This window comes from Delphinapterus leucas, chromosome 9 (genome assembly GCF_059928025.1).
Source record: "Delphinapterus leucas isolate spDelLeu-1000000601 "Yukka" chromosome 9, BTC_Dleu_Yukka2, whole genome shotgun sequence".
NCBI classification, from domain to species: Eukaryota; Metazoa; Chordata; class Mammalia; order Artiodactyla; family Monodontidae; genus Delphinapterus; species Delphinapterus leucas.
In genome coordinates this window covers 74,331,813-74,355,528 of record NC_143137.1, presented here as the reverse complement: position 1 = coordinate 74,355,528, position 23,716 = coordinate 74,331,813, and the positions used below count along the sequence as shown (strand labels likewise).

General features: G+C 40.1%; 1 protein-coding gene across 5 annotated transcripts in view; it reads left to right on the top strand.

The window, feature by feature from the left end:
- RAPGEF5 (Rap guanine nucleotide exchange factor 5) overlaps positions 1–23,716 on the top strand; it is a 219,965-nt gene that overhangs the window by 62,061 nt on the left and 134,188 nt on the right. For all 5 annotated transcript variants that reach the window (XM_089917710.1, XM_089917709.1, XM_022587925.3 and 2 more), the window contains exons 6-7: positions 349–415; positions 19,868–19,916. In XM_089917710.1, the coding sequence (XP_089773836.1) occupies positions 349–415; positions 19,868–19,916 (116 nt within the window). The remainder of the gene's footprint in view (positions 1–348; positions 416–19,867; positions 19,917–23,716) is intronic.

Sequence of the window (23,716 nt, the reverse complement as noted above, 5' to 3'; positions counted from 1 at the left end):
TGTCAGTACTTTACGTTATATTCGCCATCCACTTGTGCTCTGTGCATGCCCGTGTTTGTAAATCTGGTGTGTCAGGATTATTCTGTGGTATCATTTGGAGAGCAGTACGCAGCCCTCAGGATTTAACTGATGTATGGGAAAGACGTTCTTGCTAATTGATTTCGAAGGAAGAGTTGGGCTGCAACAGAGCTGTGATCCTATGGCATTATTGTCACCGTGTTACTCGCATGGGCACTTTCACTAATGTATTAAGCAATAATGCTATTATTTACCATGTATTCCCCATCACTTGGTGAATAAACTTGAACAACCAAAGCTGAAGAGTAATTTATTCTTTGTTTTTCAAAGATCTCATCAGAAAATTGAAGACTCAGAAGAGAGCAGCGATGAAATTCTTTGTCGTCTAACGTCTGCGGTAAGGCCATGTGATTTCCCTGCCCAGGGGTGCAGAGATAATGAGGGGTCTTTGAAGGGCGTCAGTCTGGGTAGTGGTGTAGAGAGACACTTGCCCTATGGCTGCTCATCACTGTGGGAGGCCCACGTCAAGGCAAAAGGAGTCAGTGGCATTAACTTGTTCTCTGATGCAGCCTCTCCTGCAAGATCATAGATGCTCTTGGTGGAAAGTTCCTGGAACCTTAGTGGAGGATTTTTTTTTTTTTAATACAGTATAACTTAACCTAGGGAAAGTTGTGACCTGCTGCACAAGGGAGAAAAGACTGTATGTTTCATTAGGAAAAAAAGATCACCTCAACCAACAAAAGATCAAGTCCTCAGTTTTTAAATGTAGTAGATTGCAACATTTTCATTATGTCTTTTAAAGCCATTAATTAGAGTCAGTAATTGACTTGTTGGTTGAAGGAAAGCTTATCCCCTTCTTCCTAGAAAAAGCGGGCCATGGTCTCTAATCATGGAGCTCCGGTTTTTGACAGGCTCTAGCAATCCTATCTCACAAAATCTTTATCCATTGGCTGGGCTTTCTGGAAACTTTTCTAGCCTTACCAAAGATTCTTGAGTTCTTCTTTAACTGCATTCTTTAAGCGGTGCTTGCTGAAAGTCATGCTGGCTTGGGTTATATATGTGGAATGAAACTGATCTTACACAGTTCGTACACTGAGTCTTGGCATCTGGGCACAGCTTGAAAGTTAAAAGTTGTTTTTCCTACTCTTCTGTAATGTAGCTTAGAAAAGTAACTTTTGGCTAAATACAGTGCTCAGTGGTATAAAACTTCACATGAAATGAAATCTTGACAGCGTGTTATGAAAAAATATTTAACATGACCTTTGCAGTTTAAAATATTGACCGAAGAGGAGTGCCTATTAGGTGCAAAATTGTTAACAGCCATCTGTTTAAAAAAAAACACTCACTACAGACCAAATACTATGTTAAACATTGTGTGTGTGTGTGTGTGTGTGTATGTGTGTGTACATACACACACATACACACACACACACGTTACACTTTACAACAGCCCTGTGAAATAAGTGGCGTTATCTCTGTTTTACAGACATGAAAGCTTCTAGAGGTTAAGTAACTTGCCCATAGTCACCCATCTAGAAAGGAACAAAGCCAGGATCTAAACTTAGAATTTTCTGCTTCCTAATCATGTTCTCTTAACTACTACACCTCATTTTTTGATAACGTAATACAGTTAGTAGGTAAGTTTCAGAAGCAGCAGACAGGTAAGATGTGGTTCCTACAGCTATACCAGGAAGATAGGCACATTAAAAAGTTAACCTATAGGGCTTCCCCGGTGGCGCAGTGGTTGAGAGTCCGCCTGCCGATGCAGGGGACACGGGTTCGTGCCCCGGTCCGGGAAGATCCCACATGCCGCGGAGCGGCTGGGCCCGTGAGCCATGGCCGCTGAGCCTGCGCGTCCGGAGCCTGTGCTCCGCAACGGGAGAGGCCACAGCAGTGAGAGGCCCGCGTACCGCAAAAAAAAAAAAAAAAAAGTTAACCTATGAAACAGCTGGCAGTTGAGCATCAGAAATCATGGTGTATAGATAGTAAGTCCAAGAACCGTAGCAGAGAGCTTCAGTGAAGAGACGGGGCTTGAACCATCATTGAAGGCAATCAGGATGTGAACAGGTGACAAAGGATGTGTACTCTAGCTGTAGGATTTATTGTGTGCAGGCAGAGGAATGGGAAAATACAGTGGGAAAATAGTAGACCCATCTGGTTACAGAGGAAGCACCTAATAGAGAAAAGTGAAAGACTTTTTGAACAACAGATTAACATGATGAAGCAGACATTTAAGAAACAAGAAGATGAGTTGGAGATGGGGAGACTGGTTGAGAGGCTGATGAAAACCTATTATAGTTTCTGGAGGTTTTGGGGGGAACCAAAAGAAAAAGTTCAAAAAGGAGCATAAAGAAGTTTTTAAAAATCAGTAGGACAGGGCTTCCCTGGCGGCGCAGTGGTTGAGAGTCCGCCTGCCGATGCAGGGGACACGGGTTCGTGCCCCGGTCCGGGAAGATCCCACATGCTGCGGAGCAGCTGCGCCCGTGAGCCATGGCCGCTGAGCCTGTGTGTCCGGAGCCTGTGCTCCGCAACGGAAGAGGCCACAACAGTGAGAGGCCCATGTACCGCAAAAACAAAACAAAACAAAAATCAGTAGGACAGGTACATGTAGAGGAGGAGTCAGATAACCGAATGGAAAAGTGAGGATACTCTTAGGAAACTGAGTAAAATGCATGGAAGGAGAGATGACGTAATTTTGCACACACTGAGTTTGAGGACATAAGGATGTAAAAATATTCGGGAAACACCTGGAGGCGCGAATCTGGAACTCAGAAAGGTCAGGGCTAGAGTTATGGGAACCAGTCCAGGTTGTCGATTGAAGAGCGTAGTGGAAGATGGAGTCTTGGGCAGCACCCATGATAAGAGGGCAGTAGGGAGATGAGAGGACAGTGAGGTGGAAATACTGAATGGTTTATACCATGAAAGTTAAATTCAAGAAAGCCTCTAAAAAGGAGGGTGGACAGCAAAGTGTTGGCTATGTATATGGTTGAGGTAATCTTGTTAGAAAAAATCTCCAAGCTAAAAGACTGAGTAAACTGAGGTAAGGTGCTAGAGTGGGAATGAGAATAAAGGGTAGAGGAGAAAAATTCACGTCTTAATTGATGGCTGATCGGCCTGGAATAGTGAAACCGTCTTTGAACTGAGAACGTGGACCTTGATTCTTAGTTCCTCCAACACGATGACCTTGGCCAAATTGAGTGCTGGACTAGACAATATCTAAGTTCTAAAATTCCTCTGTTCTTTGTATAAGCCATTTATGAAGGGACTGTTGTGCTTCACCTCTTCACAATGTAGTTATTCCTGTTGGCTTTGGTATGAAAACTCTGTTACCTAGCTGTTAACACCGTGTAGGAAGGGAGATGTTTGCATACATCAGTCAAGTAACAGTTATCATCTAGCATGACCCTTAAATGCATTAAAGGAAAGCAAAAGTGACGTCTGTAATGCAGACTTGTTAAAGTGCTCTTCAAAAGGTTTGCGTAATTAGGGGGCACTGGAAAGGGGGCAGCAGTTTCCCGCAATAGAGTTTACTGTACTGCCCTGTATATTCACCTCCTTTTACTCAAACTTCAGGGTTTTGTACGTTGCTATCTTTTTTTTTTTTTTTTGCCGTACGCGGGCCTCTCACTGTTGTGGCCTCTCCCGTTGCGGAGCACAGGCTCCGGACGCGCAGGCTCAGTGGCCATGGCTCGCGGGCCCAGCCGCTCTGTGGCATGTGGGATCCTCCCGGACCGGGGCACGAACCCATGTCCCCTGCATTGGCAGGCGGGCGGACTCTCAACCACTGCACCACCAGGGAAGCCCTGTATGTTGCTATCTTTAAAAAAAAAAAATCCTCATTTTAAAAGTTTATTTCTTAGTCTCAGGTTAATCAAGAGAAAGGTCCTGTCATCTAAAAAAATAATACCTAAAATTCTACCCTGGAAGAAAACACTAGTGAGTTTTCATATTAAAGGAACATAGGAAGACAATGTGTATAGAAGTAAAAACGTCTTGATAATTCAGTCAGACTTACAGCTGTTAAATGTACACAAACATGGACAATAAAAATGTTCCAGCTACGTTGCTGGTGAGTTTCAGGAAAGAGCCACCCTCCCAAGCACCTGACATCCGAAAACCTAAAGAAGAAAATTTTGTAAGAAGTTTTCAGCTTAAGGAAAAAGAACATGGCTATAATAGGCTCCTTCCATTATGTACAGTCTACAGAAACACTCTGGGCATTATTATCTGAAAATCGTCTGGCTTTCCCTGCAGTACATGTGGTTTCTGCCTTAACGTCTTAGCTTCCTTTTTAATATCTTCTGATCTTACACATTTTGTTAACTTGAAAATCTTCTCTTCTTCATTTCCTATGAGTCTCTGTTAGTCTGATAAAGCTGGCAGACCAAGAAGGGCCCTTGGATGATATAGTCTCCCAGTTCCTGTCCTTGAAGTTCTGAGCATTATTTTATTTTATTTTTAAACATGAATTCTCCCAGTGTATATGCCAAAAGGAGTGTTCAGAATTGATGACATAGATTTTATATACTTGTTTTACAATCCAGGATAAACTAGACATAGGGAAGAATTTATAGTGAATGAAATATTGCTTTCACAGTCATAGTTCTTAGGATGTAAATTTAGGAAATAAGCTAAACTTTGAGGCATTTTAAAGAACTGAGAAGTACTTGGGCATCATCTAAAGACAGGAAGTGGAAACATGGACATCCTTAAATAGGAGATAAAAACTGATTCTAGACTTCTAGCTCATGCTTCCTTAAAATCAACATCCTAAACAAACCATTTTGGGCTATTTCTGTTACTTCGGGCTAAATTTTCTTGATGGAAATTGTAGAGATAAGAAAACACAAACATCTGAGTGAAATTCATGATTTTTATTCACACGGTCAAACCGCTGAGTTGATGCGAGTTAGGCTCAGTTGTGAATTTTACGCATTAGATGCTTATTTGATGCCATGGTTATATGAGTGACGTTTATAAAAGGACAGGGGTAGGGCATGTGGCATGGTCCTCTGTGCTACTTGGTCCAGCGAAGTCAGACATCACTTGGATGGCAGAAGGGAACAGTGTTGAGTGTCTACAATAAACGTGAACCTGGCGGTGGTAGTGGCGAAGAGTTTGTGGCCGTATCTTGAGAGATGAATTCAAATGACAAATCAAGTATACAGAAGTTAGGAAGAGAGGTCAGTGTGGATGAGAACAGAATCTAATACTCGGGAACCATTTAACTAGAGACTCTTACACCCTCATATTCCTTCTCAAAGCTGATGTAGTTGATAATTTTCAGCAGTTTAGATTTCTCTGTTGGTACGTTTCTGCTCTGTCCTGTTGCTTATTTTCTTCAGCTCCTCAAACTTTAATGTAGAACCTCTGCGTTTGATGCTCTTAGTGGTATTTTCCAAATTCCTTCTCATGGGGTATATTATCACTCCTCTGAGAAATACCACTGAGCAATCAAACCCAAATTATAAATGGGGTGACTGCTGTAAGTTCTAGAAGATCTTGAAGCAGATGAAGCCCCAAGAAGCCAATAGCCATACTAAGATATATAACTTTTGGTGAAAGTGTTAGAGAAAAAGAGATCTGCTATGGAATTTTTTTTTTTTTTTTTTGCACCTCTATAGGGAAAAAAAAAAAAGATGTGGTTATAACTGCAGCATGTTGTCAACTTCGCAGAAAGGTTTTTCCCCGCTCAGTGTCCAGAAGTTGGACATAACTCCATCAGTTTTCACATCAACCATGAACTCGTTCTCTCATGCTTCCTAGCATTCTTTCTAGTAAAAGTCATCTTCTCATTTTTTCCCTATGTGGGATCCTGCTTTACAGGTAAAAAGGATCTGATTTTATTCTCATTAACTAAGACCTGCACTTACCCTGGGCCTCTGATTCTTCTCCCGTGTCATCTTTTCCTTAGATAGAATTCTCTTGGGAAATACTTCTCATGGAGGCCCAAGGAACTGAGTCTTAATGAACAACCAATTGTCTTGTATCACCAAAAGCATGATACTAGGAATCTCAAAGACCCCAACTTTCCAAGATTCTCTGTCTTGTCAACTATCTCATTCCCCTCACGTGCCTGTTGTCATATCTTGCTTTCAGTCATTTAAAACTCCTCTCCTTTGCCATGTCTAATCATTCACTTGAACCTTCCACCATTTTCTTTATGGTGTGTCTTTCACAGGACTCTGTCTACACCCTTTCCGGGTCAGGAAGCGTGTAAGGTGGCCAGGTTTCCTTTAGTTTGTTCTTCTTGATGAATCTACAAGTTGGGTTGATACGTTGGAGAAATTCCTTGTTGAACAATTGTATCTGAAGATAACGGTGACAGCTTTTTTTGATTGGACACGTTCATATTGGTACCAGTTCAGGAAGCAGAAATAGCATGGGAGTTGAGTTTTTCTGGATCTTTAAAGAGTTAGAATTTTGGAGACTTATTTAAGAGGTGATACGTCAGGTTAGTTAGGTCTAGAAATAACTTTAGGGAAGGTGGGGAGAACCTGCCACATTGAGTACCCGATGAACACAGTCCAGTGATGAATTTTGCCACATTTAGAAATGCGGTTTTTTAAAATGCTGAAATACTAATTTCCACTCACCGTTTTTCCTGGCTATCTGCCTCTTCCTCTCTGAGGAATGGAGAAGCAGTGTAGTTAATCTCCATTTTCTAAGTGTGTCACAGACTTGAGTGGGCATGTTTGTTAAGAGAATAAAAGTGACTCTGCCAGCGAATGACTAACCTTCTGTGTGGCTGCTACAGGATTGTGAACATCTTATATTTCTTGTCTTTAGGGAACATAAAATTCTTATGTGGAATTGTAGCCTGGCTCCAGCCCTTCCAGTGGCTTCAGAGCTACTATGTGATTTGGGGAAGGGCCGGGTAGATTGATTTTTGAGAAAGTGTCAGGTGAGGCCCTGGAAGACAGCTCTGGTTTCAAAGAGCATTAAGAAGGCCCCAGAGGACTTGTAGCACATTCTTGGTGTAGTATTCCTTGTTCTTGGTATTCATAAGAAGCCATGGGGCTTGTTAGTACCTTCCCTCATTGTGCTTTAGAGCTACCCTGATCAGCTGTTACAGTGTTCAAGGTGCCTTTGGCCGTGGATTTTTAAGTCTCTAGGACCACTTGGAGAGCTGGTTAAATAAAGCTCCTTCAGTTTCCCTCAGGGAGGATCTCACAGTAACATGCCACAAAGCCCATGATTGTCAACATGTGAACAGAGAGCTGAATGGTATTTTTCTCTCCTTTGTCAATAAAAAAGGCTTAATATGTTCTATGTCTATCATACATCAAAGTGATTTTCTTCATCCTGGGAATAGATCCCTAAATACTGAAAGATACAGATGTACATGCACACCACTTTTTAAAATAGTTATTAAGTTATTGTCTCTACTTCCAAAGAAACCATCTGCACATGCCCAGATCATGTGGTAACCTAATTTAACTGTAGCCTTGTCAAGTTGGTTTTGGTGAACAGCATAATACATGTCTTTTGCCTACTGCAATGAGCCCAGTGTAGGGGTATTTATTTAAAAGCATTAGTTCAGAAAGATGTCAGTGTGCAGAACCCATTCAAAAATAAAACGTGTCTTGATGAATCCCTTGTTAATAGGGGAAGAAGTGTGTGTGTGTGTGTGTGTGTGTGTGTGTGTACGTGTACGTACATATACAGTATATTATGCTTTTTGGGTATCTGTTCCCAAGATGGAGATAATAATTTTTACCTGCAATACACATAGAAAACATAAGCATTTTTAATTGACAAGGAATAGAAATAGATCATTTAGCTATCAGTTTGTATATAGACAAGGGAAAAATAATCTGAAAAAAGTATATATGAAGTGAATCACTTTGCTGTATACCTGACACTAACACAACATTGTAAATCAACTATATTCAGTTTAAAAAATTTAAAAGTCCAAAAAAATTGTATATTTGCAGTTATGGGTTTGTGAAGTGTTCCTGTGAAACCCTATCTGAGGGAAGTGGAAGGAGCTTTAAAAGGTGATCCATGAATATTTCGTGTTGGGTTTCTTCTTTGTGCACTTGTTTAAAATAGAACTTCTTATTGCTGCTTAGATGAAATGTAATTTTGCATACTTAACTCAATGGCATAGCTTTAAATAGTATGTCCATATGTGAAGCAGGACCAGGAGGCATATAAAAAAGTGAAAACTACTTGAGTTTTCGGTGGTGATGGAATAAGGTAGATTTTAAATTAGTTTGTTATTTTATGTTGTAAAAATCAGAATATAAGGAAATTTTATGTGGATACTGCGTAGAAATTGGGTGAATTCTATTTCTATATTTGTAAGTGTCAAAAGGGTGGTAAGGGCTTCTCTGCTGGCACAGTGGTTGAGAGTCCGCCTGCCGATGCAGGGGACGCGGGTTCGTGCCCCGGTCCGGGAAGATCCCACATGCCGCAGAGCGGCTGGGCCCGTGAGCCATGGCCGCTGAGCCTGCGCGTCCGGAGCCTGTGCTCTGCAATGGGAGAGGCCACAATAGTGAGAGGCCCACGTACCGGAAAAAAAAAAAAAAAGGGTGGTAGATTTGGTAGTGAGTTGTCATTACTGTGGATTATACTTTGCAAATTTTAAAAGTTTATCTGACATTTTGGATTAACTTGAATATAAAGACTTAATAACTTTTTAAAATTCCAGAATAAAAAAGATGTCCAGAATGAAACCACTTATAAATAACTCATTATTAACACTTTAGTGTTTGTTACTCTCTAGGTTATTTTTCTTGCGTGTATATTTTTTGTAAAATGTGTAAAAAAAAAATGACCATTTTATTTTGCGGTCTGTTCTTTTCACTTAATATATTTTCAGTGTTAACAGTACCTCCTACAACATTTGTAGGGGTTCATGGTACCCCATTCCATGGATTTATCATCCCCTGATTTTTGAACATGGTGGTTATTTTCCATCTTTTCTATTGTAAACAACACAGAGATGAACCTTTTTTTTTTTTTTGGGCTGCGCTGCATCTTCGTTGCTGCGTGCAGGCTTTCTCTAGTTGTGGCGAGTGGGGGCTACTCTTTTGTTGCAGTGCGCGGGCTTCTCATTGCAGTGTCTTCTCTTGTTGCGGAGCATGGGCTCTAGGCGCACAGGCTTCAGCTGTTGCAGCACACAGGCTCTGTAGTTGTGGCACGTGGGCCCTAGAGCATGTGGGCTTCAGTAGTTGCAGTGCGTGGGCTCAGTAGTTGGGGAGAATGGGCTCTAGGCGCGTGGGCTTCAGCAATTGTGGCGCATGGGCTCAGTAGTTGTGGCTTGAGGGCTCTAGAGCGCAGGCTCAGTAGTTGTGGCGCACAGGCTTAGTTGCTCCGCAGCATGTGGGATCTTCCCGGGCCAGGGGTCGAACCCGTGTCCCCTGCTTTGGCAGGTGGATTCTTAATCAATGCGCCACCAGGGAAGTCCCAGAGGTGAACTTCTGTGTGGGAAAATTATTGAGGAAACTTGCTCGCAGATGTTAATTTATTAGCCTGTTGTTCAGAAGACCAAGTGAGATCTGGGTAAAAGGCAAAGAATGGGTGATTTTTGCTGAGTTCTTACCTTGTGCAGGCATTCTGCTCATGCTTTTCATGCACTGTCACATTTCAGCCTCGATAGCAGAGTGTACTGTCATTTGCATTGGAGAGATAAAGCATTTGGAGAGATAAAGCATTTGAGAGTCCACATTAATTAAAAATAATAATTTAGGGTTCAAAAAGCAATTGTCTCTATTATCTTCACTTAAAATACTTCATAGTTACTGAATAGGTCTCAACCGGTTGTGTTTGGGATTTGATTATAGCGTTCCCTTTTTTTTTTTTAATTGGAATATAGTTGCTTTACAATGTTGTGTTAGTTTCTGCTGTACAGCAAAGTGAATCAGTTATACGTATACATATAACCACTCTTTTTTAGATTTCCTTCCCATTTAGGTAACCACAGAGCATTGAGTTCCCTGTGTTACACAGTAGGTTCTCAGTAGTTATCCATTTTATGTATAGTAGTATATAGAGTTCCCTCCTTATTTGAAGAAGTTTAGAAAATGAAACCTATGAAGTTATATTAAACAGCATTTTAATTTTTAACCTGTTAGGAATCATTAAATAGTGTAAACATGGCTGCATGGTTTAGTAATTTAGAAATTTATCCAGACTGGTTCTCAAGTCTTCAGGTTCCATTGTGTGAACTCAGAGGTGTGCCCTGGTAAAGATGTTACACCAGTTAAATCATGTTCCAGGACTAGACTCTCTTAACATGTTACTATGAGACCCTTAACAGGTGTTGAGGGCTAGCTTTTCAGGGGGGCCCTGAGGATCTTTGTTGTCATTCTGTGGTAGGTAGAATGGTCCCAAAGATGAATGTGCTGCTTGGCACCTGTAAATATTACATTACGTGGTAAAAGGTACTTTGCAGATATAAGTAAGGCTGCAGACCTGGATTGTCCGCATGGACCCAGTCTAATCCAAAGACCTTGCTCTGGTAGGCATCAAAGAGAAACAGCAGAAGAGAGAGTAAAGAAAAAGCCTAAGCATGAGGAGGATTCAGCGTGGTGTCACTGGCTCTGAGAAGTAGGAGTCCACGTGCAAAGATCAGAGAGAGGCCTCTAGGAACCAAGGGCAGGTGCCAGGTGACAACCAGAAAGGAAATGGGCACCTCAGTCCTACAGAAGCAGGAACCAGGTTCTGCCAACAACCTGCATGCACTTGGAATTCTCTCCCAAAGCCTCTAGTAGGGAACCCTGACCTGCCCATGCCTTGGTTTTTGGCCTCATGAGTCTCTAAGCAGAGGATCCAGTTGAGCCGTGCTGTCCCTTGACTCCTGACCTATGGAAATATGAGATGATAAATGGATGTCCTCTTTCTTAAGCTGCTAAACGGGTAGTGATTTGCTACGGCAGAAATACCAAATTAATACACGCTCCTTGTTGAATACGTATTTGCAATCCCTTGATTCATTCATCAGCAGTTATGTCTCAGATGTCAAAAGCTGCCAGGCCACAGCTGGTCAGTTGATCCCTCTGAAGTTTCAAAGTGAATTTTTAAAGCTGAAGTCTGTCTTTCACACATCTGTAAAAGCTTCGGAATTCTGTGGAAATCTCAAAGCTTATTTTTAAAGCTTTTAGAAGTACAAGCACTGTAGGCACTGTTCACAACTTTTCGGTGAAACATCAGTCCCTTTTATGCTAGTTGCAATGTGGGGGCCATGTAGGTGGAATATTATAAGCAGAAGCATTACTGGTTGTCAGGGAGGTCAAAATTTAGGTGGGAAAAAGGGTCTCAAACATATGAAATATTAAAGCAACTAGAGATTGGACTTTGCTCTTATAATGTATTGTTAAGCTCAACTATATTACTTACAGTAATGTGATGCTGATAGCTAACACTCAGATAGTACTTACTGTTTCAGGCACCATTCCCAGATGTTTTATAGGTATTAACTCATTTAATGTTCACAGCAGTCCTATGCTGTGGGGTGGAGAGCTGTGATTCAGCCTCAACAAACAGAATCCCAGAATTTCTCTCAAGGTTGTCATAGGAGATTTCCTAGTCCTGTTTTAGGCTTTTGGATCTTGCGTTCTGAATCTTGTTCTTCCGGGAAGCTCTCCTGTGTTAGCGGTTTTTGTAGATAGACTGTCTAGTTGGAAAGAGTCTTAGTTGATCTGGATTCATGCCAATGCAAGAGTTTCTAATATCACATCCCTGCAAGGTTCTATAGGACCTACCCCTACAGATGGGAGATCCTTACCGTAGAAGATCCCTAGAATGTCTAGTGTTGAACTTATACTCTTGGTACAGTTTAGAAACTTAGTTCCAAAGAGCACGATGACTGAGAAAAGACATGTAAGGAATGACATATAATATGAAATAAAAGACATACTAAGACATGAGTTTGCAAATTATATTGTCTTTAAAGATACTTTGTTAAATACATTATATCATATAAATCTATTGAAGAATCATTTAAATGTGACACAGATTGAAAATACTCTGGTCTTACCAGAAAATGGAAAAAAGTAACTTGAGACAAAAAAATATTTTAAATTTAATGATGTACGCATAATCAATGTTTTATTTCATTGTTATAGCAAAACCCAGAATGTCCAATGTATACTTGTTTCCTTAAAACACTTTTCATATATATGAAATTTTTATTTGTCAAAAAATTCATGTTGATCAGCAGTTAGGGCTTTGGGGAAATTGCTGTATCAAGAATTGTAAGAGCAGCTTTGAAGGCTGAAGGAGCAGATACACCTGCTCTTTTGAAAAGATGTCAGTGTCATTTGCTTGCTCTTTTCAGATTTTATTCAGCCAGTACATCTATAGCTTCTCCTGTTCTTTGTGCCATGAAATTTAGGAGATTTCCACAGGAAGGAATGGACTCCAACAGTTATTTTTCATCTGTTTGTTAAGATTTGCACTCCCTCTATCTCTGTTGGGTAGATTAGATTGCTATAACATCACCACCTGTTCAACTGCAGGCTGACAGATACGGCTTCTCCCAGGAGGCTCACGCTTGTTCTCTTTTTATAGTGGATGATTTGGATAGGAGGCGGTCATAAAACAAATCTTTAGAACAAACCCTTGGTCGGGGTGCTTCTGATATCTACCTTCCCTTGTAAAGCATCTTCTGTTGAACCTCACGTAGTAGACCATTTCCACTGTGATAGCTCTGATTATTTGAATGTTCGTAGGGCTAAAACATGCCTTTCTGCAGCTTCTCTCCACTGTTCTGAATTTTACCCTCACCCTTTCAAATATTTGAAGCTAACGATCATGCTCCCCCTAAGTCTTCTGCTCTCAGTAGCAACTGCGAACACTTGACTTGCATTCCTGATCACAAATACGTGTCAGGAGTGGTACTAGGAGTCATGGTCAGAACGATGAGTAAAGGAGTCTATTTCAGTGGGCTTGCAGTCTACTGTTGGAGACCCTCAGCTAAAGAGGAGATTTCACTAGCATGTGGTAGTGCTACAACTGAGGTACGTATAGAATGCTATCAGAGAATAAACAGGGAGAACTTCACTCCATTGGGGGAGGTGGGGGACTCATGAGAAGACGACAGCTAGGCTGGGACCTGAAGGACAAGTAAGTGACAGCCACACAAAGTGGGGAGGTGGGCAGGCATTCCAGACAGAAGAGCACGTGGCAAGTCTCAGAGCAAAGAAAGACCATGGTGCGTTCATAGAATTGCAAGTGTTCTATTTTACTAAGGCTGGAACATGGATTTTTTTGTTTTTAAAGACATGGATTTTAAGAAGAGGTATGGAAATAGATGATACTGAAGACCAGATGAAAAGAATACTATATATGCAATATTAGACATTGGACTCTGTCTTGGTGTCATGGGAAGTCTTTGAAGAGTTTTTTAGCGAGAGATACAAGATTATATCTTATATAATATATGATGTGGTATGAAGAGAGATAAATGAGAGACAGTGGTCTGAGTTGGGAGAAGATGGTGGGCTGAGCTAAATCAAGGATACCTCACTTCTTGGCTTGAGACCCTGGGTACATGGTGGTACCATTCACTGACTGGGGGTATGGGCCGTGGAGCAGATTATGGGGTGGAGGAAAGTGGTGAGACTGTGACTTCACATTTGGAAATGTTGAGTTTGAGCTGCTAGTGGGACATTTAGGTCTTGGAGGTGGATGGATATGAGACTTTTGGGCCCTGGAGGTGCAGATATAACTGAAGCCTTGTGAGTAAATGAGGTTGCCTAGAGAGAATGAACGGAAAGAGAAGAAGGTCTAGAGGGCTAAGGATAGATCACTGAGGATCATCAAAACCAAGACAGAGGAAAGGGAAGCCTTGGGAGAAGAGAAGTAGCAGTCAGAGAGAAAAGAGAAAAGCCTGGAGCATATGGTGTCATGGAATCCCAGTGGTCAAGAAGAGGGGGGTGGGTAACCTGCCAAACCCTGCAGAGAGGACAAGGTAGATGAAGACTGCTCCATCCATCTCACTGCCTACAAGGAGGTGACCACCCTGTGGTCGTCCTCCTTTGGATGCTCTCGACTCCTCCTAAACCTAAACAAATGGTACTTCAAACCGAATACAATCCAGATGTTGATTTCTCTGGAGTCCATCATTTTTTGCTGACCTGAATGTTATTTTAGTAATATTCCTAAAAACATTGTTATCCACTTCTAGATAATCACGTTTCCATTGTTAACTTATACCATGCTTATGATCAACTAAAAATTATCACATCTTTTTCATGTGAATCTGTCTCATAGTAGATGTATGTATGCATAGCAGACTTAAATACCAGACTTAAAAAACCTGCGTGTAGGACTTTATTCCACTTTATTTTGTTAGTTTCAGGACACTTCTATATATGTATTAGTCTTTGAATGGTCAGCTGTTGTCTAAGTTATAATAAAATGAATAGGCATATCTGTATGTGTTCAACAATGTCTATATGAAATTTTAAAAATATCCCTAATAGCCTTGAAATACATGAATAAGCATAAGCATATTTTATCATTCCAGCATGCTTAGCAAACACATCTTCGATATGGCGAGAGCAATTATTAGGAAAAGAACTATTTGTTAAGTAAACTGTTAGATGGAGAGCAGTACTGTCTAGACAGATAAATAAATAACTTTCTTAATTTTCTAATTATTGGTTGACATTAACAGGCAATCACAAGTTTATCCATGTGTCATTCTTGTGGCAATATTAACTCTTCAGAACAAAATAATGAACTTGGAAATAGGAAAACAGGCCTCCAAGGAACAAAGAAAATTGTTACTGAGCCCATGGTTATTCCTTCATAGGACAGAAGTCTAGCCACCATCACTGCTCAGTTTGTGTCTTATCCAAAAATACGTTGATGGCTTTGAGAAGCATAGTTATTTATTTTTCTAGAATTCTTTAAGTCCATAGTATCTTAAGATTTTATAGTGTTTTAAAAGTAAGTACATTTGAGAATAAAACAGGGAAGAGTATTGGCTTATGTTTCTTCTTACATTTAATTTAGGTAATTGAGAAAATGGGTTCTGTGTTTTAAAAACATTTCTGTCATGGTATCAACATTTAAATGTTTCTAAGATTAATAGATTTACTAAAAACCTTTAGGGAATTTGTGAATTCATGATCCTATTTAAAATTAGTTTTTAAGAATGGCCCTGTGGTTAGGTAAGACTTTTGCCACTGTTGATCTGTCCTCCCACAATGACCTTTGCTGACTTTCCATCCAGCTTCACGCTTGGTTTTCAAGGGTCTGTTCCTCCAGGAAGCCTGCCATGTCTTCTCAGTTAACCTCTCCCATGCACGTGATCCCTGGCGCTCAGGGTTTGCATTTGACACTTCCTGTTGCCTCTTGAGTCTTGTACTGATGCAAAACACCTTTTCGAGCTTTGTATTTTGAGGCTGAAGGCACTATAAAGTGCCAGAGAAAAAAGACAAAATACTGGAACTAAGACTGGCTCTGATTCTTGTTGAATTTCAGGGCTATTTTGTGAACAGTCCTGCTGGTTATTGAAGATAGAAAGCCAAAACATTTCAGCATTTTAAAACATTTTAAAATTGCTGGTGAGTACCCAGAGGAGAGAGAAAAATTAGAGATGTGTTTTATCAGTCCCTTAATTATCCTCTCTTTAAATATTCACAAGAGCAAATATACCCGAAGCTGCAGATGTGTTTTGAGTTACATGGTTCTTTTTATACTGAGTAAACTATGTTCTAAAGTTTAAGCTTCTTAAAAAGCTCCCTTGCAGTTTTCCTTGTGCTTGAGTAGATCGTGTCTGTCAAACTGCTGATGTAGTAACTGAATCTTATCATTTGATTGGATTATATCATAATTTAATACCTAAAACACAGTGAAGGCCATGTTCCTTTACAAATGAATTAAATTAGAGGAGAACAAAATAAAAAGTAAAGATTGATTGTCAGTTGAAATGATTATAAGATTAGAAGGTTGAGTCTTGGGGAAACTAAGATATCTTATTAAGTAGAGCAGTGCTTCTCAACCCTGGATACAACCTAGATAGAATCACTTAGGGAACATGGAAACAGCAGCAGCAGCAAATACTGTTGGCTGGACCTCTTCCCCAGAGATTCTGATTTAGTTGGGGCCCAGGTATCAATTGTTTTTTTAAAGCTCCCCAAGTGATTCTCATGTGCAGTCAGGTTTGAAATACATGAAAATCCAAGCTATTTAAAGAAAGCATTTCTTGGTAGACAAAACGTACTGACTACATAGGTATTTGACAAGAAGATCCAAGAGAAAAAGATGGGGAGAAACTTTTAGTGTAAAGTTAATAGAGGTTTACAATCCATTATTGACAGCTCTGAAATATAAAAGCCCTGAAAAAGAATAGGGTTTCATAACTTACTTGGTGGCAAAAATCTAACCTAAACTGAATATATTTAGTAGAAAATCCAGAGGCCTTTCCTAGTCTGTCTTTATCCCATTTAGTATGAATAATCATACATTTCATTGCAGAAAATTTTTTTTGGCGGGGGGTGAAATAGAAAAGGATAGCTTTATTACTTTGCCAGGCAAAGGGGGGCACAGTGGGCTCCTGCCTTTAATGTGTCCCCGCAGAAATATTAATGTGTCTGATTTCTTATTATAAGTTACTGCCCAAGACCTCACTGAGGGTGTGCCCTAGATAGGGTACCTTTCTGAACTATATAAAATGTTGAATTCTGGAATACATCTAGCCTCAAGGGTTCAGATCATAGTAGGGAAGGCTTGTAATAGGGAAGACCAGTGTAATAATGTACTTCCTGTCAGATTAAGAACAATGCATTTCTTCTAATTTCCTAGGCAGTGGTTTAGCACCCGCATTAAATAAAAACAATGGCGAATGTCAGAACATGGCTCTTGGCTCTATATGTCTACATTTTTTTTTGAAACTGATCTGAGAAGAGGGTTCCACTTCTGTCATGTTGAGAGAAACTTATGTTAACCAACAACACAAGTAGATCAAGTAGAAAAAATAATCATCTCTGAAAGACTTTTCAGCGTAACAAACTACCACCAAATTTAATGGTTTAAAGCAACACATATTTATTATCTTAACCAGTTCCTGAATGTTAGGAATTCAGGAGCATCTCAGCAGGATGGTTTTTGCTCTGGGTTGTTAATCAAAATGTGGGCCAGAATTTCAGACACCTGAAGACTTGACCGGTGCTGGAGTGTTATATTTCTTTTTCAGTGCCAACAGGTCCCTTATTGGTGCTTAATGAAAATTCTAGTCCCTGTTTCTGCAGTTGTTCAAAGTTTTAGTTTTCAGTATAAACCTAACAGTTATTTGCTAAAGGAGGCTTTGAGTCCTTCTAATATGTTCTGAAGATTTCTGCTGCGAGTCCCTTCTTACTGGGGACTGCCTTCCCTTTGGATTTCCTTGTCCTTCCTCAGGCAGCTTTTTCTCTCCCCTAGGTTCTGTCTCTGTTCTCTTAAGGTTACCTCTGCATCCACCTCCTGTGGATCACTGAATGGGTGTTGATGGCCCTGGATAGTGTGATGAAAAGATGGCTGCCTTGGAGGAGCTTCTGCCCAGAAGACAGGCATTAGTCACAATTGAAAATGATGAATTACATCATTGCTTGTGTGTTTAAAAAAAAAAAAAAAAAGTGCGGGGAAGATGCTCTAGGAGCCTCTAACGGGATCTTACCCAGTTTGTGTTTTGCTTGGTCTGTTCTTCCCCCTTTGTGTTTTGGAGGAAGAATAACCTACCCTTGGGGTTTTGGTCAGGAACAGTTTCCCTCGGGGGCAGAAACATAACACTTTTATGTCTTCCCTGACTGCAGATGTTCAGGGGATGTAGTGTAGTACAGTAGAATAATCTCATTTACTTTATGTGGAAAAATACAAAAAAAGGAAAAAGCTTAGGTTCCTTGTAACTTTAACTGTGAAGTTCTTCTCTTTCTCACTGCTCATCTCTCATCTTCTTGGCTTCCCAAAAAGTGCTATGTTGGTTTCTTTCTCATCCCCTTTCTCCCTTTCTTTCTGTACCAAATCTTTGAAAAGATGTAGTTTTATACAGTTTTGGGAATATAACAGTTTCCTTTTCTGAGCTATTTCTATTTTGAGCCTTATTTCTAATTTGAGAAAGAAAAACTGAAGCTCTCATGACGAGAATATCAAGTATGGAAAACTGATGGAGGGTGGAGAAGACAGTTTTTGATCCTCTGTATGCAAATTAAGTGATCCACCTTCTGCATCCTTTTCCATCTCTGCTTTTTTCCTGTCTCTGAGCCACAGTGGAGTCTTCCCTAGAAGCTCATAAAATCAGGAAGCCACCCACAAGGTCCCAGTGAGTGTTTCTAATCTGCATCTTTGTCTACCCCCAAACATTTGTGACACTGTAACAGAGGAAAATTCTGAAGAGAGATGCTGTTACTACGATAAACCTTACACGTAATTTCAAATATATAAAATAGGCACTAATTTATATTTTATTTTGTTGCTGTTTTATTACTACACATACAAGTATTTATAAAGGCTTTCCTCTGATTAATCATCACTCCTGTCTCCCCCAGCTCTCTTTTCCCCCATGAGTTCTTCAACTATAAATTCTTCTACTCATGAGTATTTTTGGGTCTCAGACTCCCACGGTTAGAAAGGGACGGATTATCTTCTGATTACAATATAATTTTCCTGAGAAAGTCTTAAGGAATCGACGAATCAGTTAAATCAGGAGTATATATACCCTTTTGAATGGCACTCATACTAGCCAGCCAGGGAAAGCACGGCAGTAAAGCAGTATAGCGGGGGCGGGGGCGGGGAAGCTGCCTGCTTCAGGGATGATGATACCCTGGTCATTGTGAAATTGGTCCTAAACAGAGTCCCAGTGACTCACTGGGCTACTTTTGCCTTCACGTACATCAATGTAAATTAGATTGATTTCAATAGCAAATCTTTAACATTGAGCTTTCATGCTCTGCCTTTAAAAATGTCATTAGTATAGTAAGCTGCAGGACCCTTCCAAACTCAGTATCACCACCCCTCCAAACACACACACACACTCTCACACACACACACACACACTCTCACACTCTTCTAAGCTTAAAAGATTGTGTCCTGAAGAGGAATGAGCTTGCTTATTATGAAAATTTTTTGCTATCAAACATAGATTTCCCAAAGATTATCCCCGTGTTATCTTTTTTTTTTCCATGTTATCTTTGAAAGTGACTGTGGTTATCTTCTTTGGTCTCTGTTTTATGTTACTCTTTGAGAATGTTTTTGAGAAAGGATTTAAGCATATGTGTTGGGGGGAGAGAGAGAGAGAGAGAGAGTAAGCAAGCAAAAATCTGGACAAATGAGTGAGGTTTAAGGCACTTAGGGTATTAAAGGTCATCTTGCCTATCCCCATTTCACCTGCCCTGTGTGTTGATAGCACTTGCTTTTATGCAGCATAATATCTGAAATGGTTGCTGTACACCTGTGAGGCCTCAAGTGATCCTTCATTGTATTCAAACAGAGGTCAAATTAAACTAGGATCACCTACCTCAATTTTTCTAGAATTTCTCTATAAACTAGAATCTTTGAGAGATAAAGAATATTTAATATCTTTGCCACAGTATTTTGCCTGTTTTAATAATTTATTTGCATTATTTCTGAATGTTACACAGTTGTGTTTTTGCGGTACTTATCATCATGGCATAAGTACCAATGTTTTCCAATGTGTACATTCTGGCAACTGTTTAATTTCTCTTTAAAGTAAGTCCATCAGATTCTATGAGGATTGGCCTAAAATTCCTATGCAGAGGTTTTTCCATATTATTAAAAACAAACAAAAACATGGCAGCAAACTTAATGCAACAGCTCTTAACTTTGGTTGCATATCTAAAAACAAAGCTACATTTTTCTTATTCTAATTTGGTTTTTCCCCCTAATATTTTATTAGGTGCAGAGAGAGCTAGCAGCTGTTATTGCTTTGAAAGCAAGGAAGTCTGGTGAGTAGTCTTTCATGGGGCTGGAGGAAGGTTCTGATTCTTTGGGGATATTTCACATGTCCTGTGGTTGTGAGCAGTTGAATGTATCTCAGGAAGCTTTGGTATAAAATGCAGAAAAGTATCTCCATTATGTTTTAAAAATTATTTATCCTACCATCAAAATAGCACAGGTGTATATCTAGTTCTTTAAAACTAGATATACACTGCCTTGCTTTATTTCATACTTCATGGAAAAGTGAAATTAAAAATTAAAAATATGTTTGTAGTCCACTGCAAGCATGGAAAAAGTCTAGGTACCCAGGAAAAGAAAGCAAACCACATTGCATTACCTATCATAATGACAGAGGAAACTAAATAACATAATGGTGGTCTCTTTTTTATATTTTTCGTCTCAAAGTAGCTTCTTATAAAAATAATTGAATTGTCTCATAACATTTAATAGCAAGCGTTTTCCATAGGGACTGATTGTGTGGATCTGATTCCTAATACCTTAGGAAACAATCTGTGGATGTAAAGAAGTGGAAAGGAAAAGGGAGCTTTCAGATACATCTTGAGGAGAGAAAGCCAGGCTCTGCTGAAATTCGATATGAAATAGAGAGTCAATGAGGTAGAAAAAAACTTGCTTTGAAAGGAGGAGTGTCAGGAGGAGGCATCCTTTGCTGTTCAGAGGCAGGAGGTCGCTGCTAAAGTCTTGTTCTAGTTTAACATTAATGTTCAACTAGAATAAGACTTAGATAATGTTAAACTAGATGTTAAACTAGAGTAAGACTTTTCAGGTGAAGACTCGACTATGACAAAATCAAAGAGTTGCCAAAGTTTGAAGAAATAAGTGGAACAGAAATGTCTTCAGAACAGAAATCATACATTTTACATCTTCCTTTTTCTAGCTAGAAACTGTAAAAATTTGCTTTTCTCTCAGTGACCTCTGGAATCAAACACACCTTAGTATGAAGTAGCTTATTGTGTTTATACTATATCTTTGTTGATTTGGCTGATGTAGAGGATGCAGAGACTGGGTGCTGTAAGGGTGGTGGAGAAGAGACGCAAGGAACAGTAATCTGGACCCACAGAGCTCGGGCAGTGTGAAAAGGGCTCCTCCAAGAACAGGGATTAGATCATGGGTATCTGCATAGGTGGAGGCCAAGATGGAGAAAGGACACCAGTATAAAGGTTGTAGGAGGGAAGTCTTAAAAATAACTTGTGCTAGAGCTGATGGTGGTTCCTGTAAACATAAGGAGACAAAACTTACAGTCTGTATGAGTTGGGATGACAGTGCCTTGGAGGATAGGGGTTAAAAAATTTTTTTCTTAAGTTTCGGAAAAAGTTGGGGAAATAATCAAAAACATATATTCTTGGGCTTCCCTGGTGGCGCAGTGGTTAAGAGTCCGCCTGCCGATGCAGGGGACACGGGTTTGTGCCCCGGTCCGGGAAGATCCCACATGCCGCGGAGCGGCTGGACCCGTGAGCCATGGCCGCTGAGCCTGCGCGTCCGGAGCCTGTGCTCCGCAACGGGAGAGGCCACAACAGTGAGAGGCCCGCGTACCGCAAAAAAAAAAAATAATAATAAAAAAAAAAATGTAAAAACATATTCTCTTGTCATTGCTGGAGAAAAACAGAGCAAGTAAATACAGATGGGGCTGGAGAAGGGGGTTGCTAATTTACACAGCGTGGGATGGGAAGGCCCCCAGTAGGGCACATTTGAGCAAAGACGTGAAGTCACTGAGGGGTGAACCTTGTGGACGTCCGGACAAGAACCCTGGGCAGAGGTGTGTGAAATGAGTTTGAGGAACAGCAAGGATGTGAGAGTGGCTGCAGCCAAGTGAATGAGGCAGAAAGAGGCAGGTTTTGGGTGTCAGGCTAAGAAGTTTGAACTTTCTGGAGGTGAAGAGAAATGAAGAGGAGTAAGCAAGACCCACACACAGTAGCTTGTGCAAAGTAAAAGACTGGTATGAAGTTGACTTTATTACGCCATGACGTTGACATGTCTTGTTTTCCTCACTCATTTCATCTGTGGAGCTTGGAGTGTGAATACTACACTGGCAACCTCTCAGGGACAGAGTGAAACACAAATGCACCAAGGATGGGGACATAAATTCATAGTTTTTCAGAAAAGCCACTTTTCAGTGCGTTCTAGCATAGTTACTCTATAAGCCAGTAACTCCATGATTGGAGGGCTAGCTTTGGGCGTGATCAGAGACGCATGTGAAGATTCAGGTAGAAGAAACCTATTTCATTGCTTATTTTAACAGTAAGAAATTAGAAACAACCCTTAAGTTCCCATAATAGAGAAATGGTAAAATTGATCAATGAAATGGAATGTTAAATAGTTTTTTAAATGATATTTCAAAGAATTAATACAGTAAAATGTTCAGTGGAAAAAAGTGTGTGCAATGAGCCTGTATTACTTGTCTTTATCATAATGAAAATAGCTTCATTTTTTTCTTATTAGTATAGCATAGTCATTGAAAAACTTTGGTAATACATGAATGTATGAAGAAGAAATTGAAAAATCACCCATCATCTCACCAACAGAGATAACCAATAATACTCTTTTCTGTATGTATTTACAGATATTTCTCTATTAATATGTAGATATTTTATATATAATATATGCAGTTTTATAAAAGTGATAATTTTTTACATGTCCTCTTTTATTTTGTGATAATTGTATATTCACATGCAGTTGTAATAAATGATAAGGGATGACACGTTCCCTTTACCCAGCTCCCCCCAATGGTAACATCCTGTGAAACTCAAGTACAGTGTCACAGTCAGGATATTGACATTGATACAAAACATTTACATCACTGTAAGGATCTTCCGTGTTTGTCTTTTATAGCTACACTAACTTCCCTCCTACCTCTGTTTCCTCTTTAACCTCTGCAATTAGCAATCTGTTCTCTATTTCTATAATTTTGTCATTTCAAAAATATTAGTTAAATGGAATCATACAGTATGTAACCCTGTAGGAGTGGCTCTTTTCACTTGCCATAGTTCTCTGGAGATTTATTCAGGTTGTTGTGTATATCAGTGGTTATTCCTTTTTATAACTGAATAGTATTCCATCATATGAAAGCGCTACACTATATGTAACCATTCACCCATGAAGGGCATTGGGGTTGTTTCCAGTTTGGGTCATTATGAATAAAACTACATGTGTAAGTTCTTGTGTGAATGTAAGTCTTTATTTCTCTGGACTAAATGCCCAGGAGTACAATTGCTGGATTGTTTGGTAATTGCATGTTTTGTTTTTGTTTTTGTTTTTTTGCGGTATGCGGGCCTCCCACTGCTGTGGCCTCTCCCGTTGTGGAGCACAGGCTCCGGACGCGCAGGCCCAGCGGCCGTGGCTCACGGGCCCAGCTGCTCCGCGGCATGTGGGATCTTCCCGGACCAGGGCATGAACCCGTGTCCCCCGCATCGGCAGGCAGACTCCCAACCACTGCGCCACCAGGGAAGACCTGCATGTTTTGTTTTTTAAGAAACTGCCACATTGTTTTCCAGAGTGGCTGAACCATTTTACATTCTCACTAGCAACGTATATGTGATGTAGGTTCTTGCATCCTTGCCAGCATTTGATGTTGTCGCTATTTTTAAAAATTTTAGCCATTCTAATAGGTGTGTAGTGACATCTCACTGTAGTTTTAGTATGCATTGCCCTAATGGCTAGTAATATTGAACATCTTTTCATGTGTTTATTTGTCATCCGAATGTCTTCTTTGTGAAATGTCTGTTCATGTCTTTTGCCCATTTTCTAATTGGATTGTTTGAGGGTTTTTCTTTACTGTTGAGTTTTGAGATTT